Source organism: Penaeus chinensis, chromosome 35, assembly GCF_019202785.1.
Source record: "Penaeus chinensis breed Huanghai No. 1 chromosome 35, ASM1920278v2, whole genome shotgun sequence".
In the NCBI taxonomy this organism is placed as follows: Eukaryota; Metazoa; Arthropoda; class Malacostraca; order Decapoda; family Penaeidae; genus Penaeus; species Penaeus chinensis.
In genome coordinates this window covers 9,868,940-9,876,439 of record NC_061853.1, presented here as the reverse complement: position 1 = coordinate 9,876,439, position 7,500 = coordinate 9,868,940, and the positions used below count along the sequence as shown (strand labels likewise).

Here is a 7,500-nt window from a genome sequence, read left to right as displayed (position 1 = left end):
TAATGGACCTGTAGACAAGTTGTGGGATGGAAAAAGTAAATACGTTATTGTTAACAGGCAAGTTCAATTTTTTTCATGAGTGCTATCATTCACTTGACTTGTTGGTGGTTCTTTGTCCTACTTACACTTTTTTTTTTCAATCATCCCTCATTGAGGAGTAATATGCAGTGCTATAGCTGGACACTGTGGGATAGAAAAAACAAAATTCTTGGCAGCAAGAAAATCTGACATTCTAAAGGAATATTGTTACTTTTATCAGCCTCACTGGTCACCCAAAAAGGTCTATAGGATACTTACAGCAGTTGTAACAGTTACTTTATATCTATTATAGGCAAAGTGCAAAGGATCTGATGCCCAGCATTTTGAACATGCTCATATACAAAATATTGAATCTTATAACAGCCTTTATCCTAAAGTCCTATTTATCACAACCATGGCTTGCTGTATTTTGTGCAGTCTTATTTGCTAAAATCCTTAATAAGTTTTTAAAAACTGGCAGGCTCTTGTTTTTTTGCAAATGAGACACATCCACTATTAAACCTGGCAAGTTTCCTCAAACCAAATAGACTGTATCCTATACCCCACTCTATTAGGCCCTCCACTCACTGAATCACTCAAACAGCTGTGTTTCCATTCTCTTTTGTCTTGTGAATGGAACATAGTGAATATGAAATAGAAACTATGGTACAGCATAGCTTACTTTATATACCTAAACATTCCATCCTTCCCTCTTCCACCATCACCTGTCCACAGACTAAACTATACTATGCAGGAGGAACTTACTAGTTCCTCCTGCATACCAGTCTCTAATAAAAATATATATAAATATACCTAAATGCACCAAAAATACATTCCTTTATATGATTATTTTTCTATGTGTTTTATTATAAATTTATGGTAATACATTCCTATTTCATTCATATATGAAGAACTGCAACAACATTTTTGTTTAATCCTTTGCTATGGTATGTGGCATCTCTGGCAAAGGGATTTTAGATGTATCCCCTTTTCAGAAGGGAATATTCAGGAAAACATAACAAGTGTATAATGTCCATTCTATAGCATGCACTCAAAAATACAAACTGGCATCTGATCTTTAACAGTCTGCCTCAATAGATGGTGTCCAAAAAGTCATTATAAATTCTGAATGTGCACAACTGCTGAACACACTACATGCAAACACAACCACACCTCGTTCTTTGTATGATGGTAATATTTCTCTGTGTCCTTAATATTACATCTACCAGATCAATGTTCTACTATGCATTTCTTTACGGTTATACAGTCTCTTTCTTCTGTACACTTTACCCTTTGCTATCACACTTTCTGCAACCATACATTAATGCTGTCATATATACCTTTGACTTTTGTAATTACATTATCACTGTCACTAATCGGTGACCTGTCAATCTTCCTGTTCTCACCTCTCAAGAAGCGGTAAAAGTTTTTAAAGACACTCCAATTCAGGCTAAATGCATAACAATACTGCAAACTCAACCCAAGTTCATACACCCATTTAAATTCTTTTTTCTTACCTTCTCTTTTATTTTTTCTATATTTTGTTTGACTTTGTTTGTTTGTTGTTGTTACAAACTAAGGTACTAATCAACTTCAAAATGAGACAAACATCAATAACCTTTCATTTTAGAAATTCAATTATTGCTGCATATTTTACACACCATCACCAATCTAAAAGTACCACAACTGATAGCATACAAGATATATGGGCACATTAAATACACCCCATTTCAGCTGTGCATAATTCTGGAATAAATTTGCATATACAACATGAGGTGATTCTTTGGCCTATTTTTATGGAATAAATGTCTTACATGCAATCAAAAACAGCATGACGAAATACTAAGGGAAATACATTTTTTACCATTATGTGGCTATTCTCGACTATTTTCATACAAAAGAAAGAGTGTTTATAGTATGGAAAACTAAAGAGATCTGTTCCCGAATAGGAGGGGGCTAAAAGGGAAAAATGAATCTAAAAAATGGTCTTGGAGATTTTTGTACCTTTGGATATTATATATCATATTATATTCTACATCTTCTTTGATTAATTATATAAAGTACCCAGTATGGGCCAATGACCAAAAAAAAATCATACATATTTTTCTTCTAAAGATCCCTTGTCAGTCTCTGCAAGATCACAATGAACATCAATGAATATTTCCCAGGGGAATGGTATTGGAGATTTATATGTATCTTTACATTTGGGGGAGAAAAAAATCATCAATTAATTTTTTTTTTTTGATTTTCAAAAGACTGCCAAAAAAAAAAAAAAAAGAAAAAAGATAATAGATCAATAAATAAATAGAACATCCCTCACATCATTTTACATGCACATTTACAAGCTTCCCAAAACTGAAATTGGTTTAAAACATAAAAAAGGGATATTTGGAAGCCAAAAAATAAAGATTTCTTAAAGTGAAATATAATTCATTTGCTACAACTTTCCCTTTCTAAAACTTTACCAACTACTTATCATAAAACTATCATTTCTCTCGTATATGAGTCAATATGGGCATAAACATAATTGTATGGACATGTGCATACATATAGGTAAAAATGTGTGCATTCCTCTGAAAAAGCGAGTATGCATTTATAAATGTTTGAATATTTTATCGGTGAAGGAAAGCCGTGTGTAATGTAATTTTGTCAAAGTTCCTATTGTATGTGTGTTTGAATGTCTACCTGTGTGTATATGTAAGTACACACGAGTATCGGTAAGCACGCACACACACGTACATGTGCATGCACAAATGTGCAGACATGCAAGCACACGTGTATCCATGCGTATGCACACGTGTACATTTACATGTACATCTCAACATGTGTATGAGTATGCACACATGTACACATGTATGACTTGTAATAATGCATGTTTACCTACCTTTACATTTACCTTTAAACGGGTTACTCTAGTGTTCTGAAATATATGATCATGCAGAGGCCTATTTAATAAATGTTGTACATAGAACATGCATCTTTTACATGTCATTTCCCTTTTTCTTTTGTATCTAACAACATATTTCACTTTATTTACTCATGCTTTCCTTCATTTTTTTTTCCATTATCACTACCACCACTTAAGATATTTTATTTCTGAATAGTTTAACTATGCATTGCAGCCCTGAGAAAACTAGCAACTTGTAGAGTCATGAGTAGACTCCTTGTTAAGAAGAGACTTTAAATTGTTTCTTTGTGTGTAGAAAATAATTATTCAAATTGTGTTGGTATTTTGAGATATAATCTCACCATTACCCATCTGTTTTTAATGAAGTGCAAAAAGATATCTAATCATTTATAGCCCTATCTATTTGAAAAGTCCAACCTAGTGGCAAAATATACATTAGAGGCCTGCTGTAGAAGCCATATTGTGGGTGTAATCAAATGAATTACATTCTCTCCTCTCGAGATACAAACTCACCACAATCTGTAAATTATTACAAAACCCTTAATTTATGTATATGATGTATATAATGAAATCAAATCACATCTACCAGAGATGGAACAAATATATATTTGCCACATTCCCATTAACAAATGCAATTGAGAATTCTTTGTTTTAATATTCATTAATGCAACTGCGAGAGTGGATCTTAAATATGCCAATCTAATCTATATTCCATACTTCATATACCAGTATTGAATAATTTCTAAATGCTGTACCTAAATTCTATAAATATTTACGTTTTTCTACATAATGTACAGACTTTCCATTTCTATTTCCTTTATTCAATTAATTTTAAACATACTAGAAGAGTTCAGCCATAGGAAAATTAAATAAATAAAATATATTCCACTTTCTATGTCTCCTTACTCTACCTATGGCTCACAACATACTGTTGGGAGGAGGGGAGGTTGGAAGGATAAAGTTGCCACTTCACTAAATCAACCTTCACTCATGCAAATTATACTTATTTCTTGACTTTTATTAATTATGGAAGATATTTGCATATTCATAAAGAAAGAAAGAAAAAAAAAGTAATGGGTGAGGGAATCTGAATGCCAATATGAAAAATTATATCAATAATCGCAGCTACAGATGTGAGTGAATATTTGGTCTACCTCTAATATACCACATATATGTGAAAACAATTTCAAAAGTTTTTAGATTATCTTAATCTCCTTTATCTTATCATAATATATTAGGTAAATCTTTACAGTGCAGATGCACTTGCCACAGACTAAGTCCCAAACTCCACATTACAAAATTAATTAACTGGCTGTGCCATTTGGGCAATGCAGGGAGAGGGTTGATGGGAAGCTCTGCCCCCCCAACACCCCCCAGGAAGCATTGCCTTCACCTTGGCATTTTTGGCAAGATAGAGCTGAAACTCAGTAGCACCAAGTGGACTAAAGTTGCTTTCTGCACTCTTTTTTCCTTTATTTGTGGCATTACGGTTTACGTCTACAGATAATGCAAAAAAAAATTATCTACAAGAATGTAGTCTTCAATTTGCTCTCACTTAATGTGTCCATACTTTAATGATTAACCATAAATTGTTCACAGTAATCAATCAATAATTTTTGCCCTCCTGTGATCTATTTCAACAAGTAATATCAAAACACAGATTTTCAGTTCCTATAAGGCGTAACTGAATTCAGGCGAACCCTGTCGACTATCAGCTGGCTGTTTAAGCTGCCTTGTTAAACTGCCTCATTTTTTACTACAGAAGTTGATATTCACAAGGATAATTCTCCATGCATATGTGTATACAGAACTAAGCATAATTCATTTTTGATCCACCAACCTAAACCTCTGGGACATTCCTCATACACATTCTACTGTATTTACGCAAACTTATTCTACAAGAAAATAAACTGCTCAAATCTCAATCACATATTTTTATCTTTTTTTTTTTATCCATTCCTGTCGGCTATGCCTACAATCAACCATATTTCGCAGTCACAATCAAAAAGATTAATGATATGCTAGCCTACCTGTTTTGGTTTGATTTTGAAGATCATGTATTGCACTTTAGTCTGGTTAAAAAGTTTGGAAATAAGAATAGAATCTGAAGAGAATGGGTTGAAGTTCAAGCTGCATATTGGCCAAGTTTTCTGACACTAGAATGAATCCAGAATGGGTTGGGTGTGTTTGAGATGAATCTTCTTTGTACCATCGAGAAAAAGGTTACAAGGCAGATAACATGAGTAACATATGGATAGTGTTTCAGTAGCCGTTCATTATGTTTGACACAATACTAAGCTTAGATTTTATATATTTATGGTTTAAGAATATAAGCAAATGTTTTTTTCATCTTAATGCCGCATTCATAAAGAGTGTGACATCAAAAATGTATTCCACCAAATCGTCAATACCATTAATTATCCTTGCAAATATCAAATATTCATCCCCTAAATGGCAAAAGTGTTATCATTCATTATAAACATCATAAGAATGGAAAATAAAAATAATGATGAATTACGAAAATTAATTAGCATCTTATCAAACATCCAATAAGAGTAAAATAAATAAAACAGAATAATCTAAAACAATGCCGCAAATATAAACACAAAATATCAAATAATCATACAAATAATAGAGAAAGTACTGGAAATGAATAATTAATGAGGTTGAAAAATAAAGAGATAATTCACTTAAAAAGATTAACATAACCACTAGATGATATATTCAACACATACAGTATAGCAAGTACAAGAAGATAACAGAATAAACCAAATTATGGAAAGTATCACACATCTTCAAATATTTGAATAAACAAAGAGACAACCACTTTTCCCCTCATTCCTAGATAAAGACTGACTAAAAGCCTCTCTTTATAAAACCACAGTAAAATAAAAATAAAAATAACGAGCGATGTAAATAAATAAGGCTGGAAAGAACCGAAAATCTGTCCCAATAAAACTGCAACCCCCGGATACCCCAGGAAACTAAAGGACGCTGTTCGGAGACAAAACTTCCAACCCCAAACCTGAGGACTTCCCTCTTTAAACTTTTAAGCCCTAGCCGAGACAGAAACTCCGTAAAACCCTTGTCCTTGGGTGCACCACAACCTTCGGCTTCTACGCAAGCCCCTAATAGCAAATCATCTCCCGGCCTCACCTCGTATTCGTCTTCCGAAGATTCGGAATCAAGCTGAATGACTTCGCTTGCCGCCATTGCTCTATTTGTAAACACGGGGAAAGATGAACTCGTTCGATCCTGCTTGCTGTTGGCTTCTGATAATTAATTCATTCTCATTATTATGGCTGATTCCACTTATATTTGGCTTCATATCATTGTCTTGTATCATTTAAAGCAAGAACGAGTTGATCTACTTTCAAATGCCTTTGACTTTGGCTCACATATGTGTTCTCATTATCATGAACTTCTCCGAAACCTTTACATTAGGCTTCGAATCACTAATAAGGCTAAGTTTGTCCGATTCCACCTACACTAGACTTCGGATTATTAATAAAGACGAACTCCTCCGATTCCATTCACATCAAACTTAATTAGTCCTCATCATCATAATCAATTCATCCCAATTATTATCATTATCATTATCAATTCATCGTCATCATTATCATGCCCTCCACCAAATTTCCCCATTTGGCATAGTAAGAAAAGCAAGAGATTACACCAACGCTGCTTCATTATCCCTTTTCAAAATTCAAATCGAAGTGATAAAGGGAGCGCCGGGCCAAAAAATGTAAATAACCTTATCGCGAGATAAGAATATGATTGCCTTTAGTGAGATAAGTATGCAACAGATAAAGCGAAAGACTTTTAAACTACAGATAAGCTCTCGGAGATGAAGGTATTAAATGGGATCAATATGTTTGTGTTCAAACAAAAGTAAAGAATTCGAGTACACAAAATAATATTAGTGACGATGCTGATAATCTTTCATCATTCATAATGAAGGTTGCAATGAGTCATGATGGCATAGTAATAATCAAAATGATAAAGGTACTGGAAGGGTATGATAAATAAAGATAATAAAATCAATGTCACTGACTATAAAATCAAGATGCCGATATATGTCTTGATGATAATGATAATAACAAAATTACTGCTAACAATGCTGACGATAGTAAAGACAATAATAACAGTAATGATGATGTAGTAGTAATAATAATGATAATGATGGTAATAACAATAACAACAACGACAACAAGAGGAGAAAGAAGACTGTTATTATCATTATTAAAATTATCATTACTATTGTCGTTGTTGTTAGCATTATAATTATTATTATTACAATTATCAATATCGTTATAATTATTACCATTATCATTATTATCATTGTCATTATCATTATCATTATTATCATTACTATCACTATTATTATTGTTGTTGTCGTTGCTATTGTTATTATTATTATCATTCTTATTATTGTTGTTATCATCATCATTTCATCATCATCATCATTATTATTATCATGATTATTATCATTATTATTATCATTACTATTATAATTTTTGTTATTACTATTACTATTATCATTATCATCATCATTACTATTATTGCCAGTATCA

At 32.6% G+C, this 7,500-nt stretch overlaps 1 protein-coding gene across 1 annotated transcript in view; it reads right to left on the bottom strand.

The window, feature by feature from the left end:
* Positions 1-6,154, bottom strand: part of LOC125044259 (death domain-associated protein 6-like) — a 36,705-nt gene extending 30,551 nt beyond the window's left edge. Inside the window, exons 1-2 of the mRNA XM_047640835.1 lie at positions 6,083-6,154; positions 2,903-2,938 (exon numbers count right to left, since the gene is read on the bottom strand). Coding sequence (XP_047496791.1) covers positions 2,903-2,938; positions 6,083-6,139 — 93 coding nt within the window. The 5' untranslated portion in view covers positions 6,140-6,154. The remainder of the gene's footprint in view (positions 1-2,902; positions 2,939-6,082) is intronic.
* Between the last annotated feature and the right edge of the window lie 1,346 nt (positions 6,155-7,500).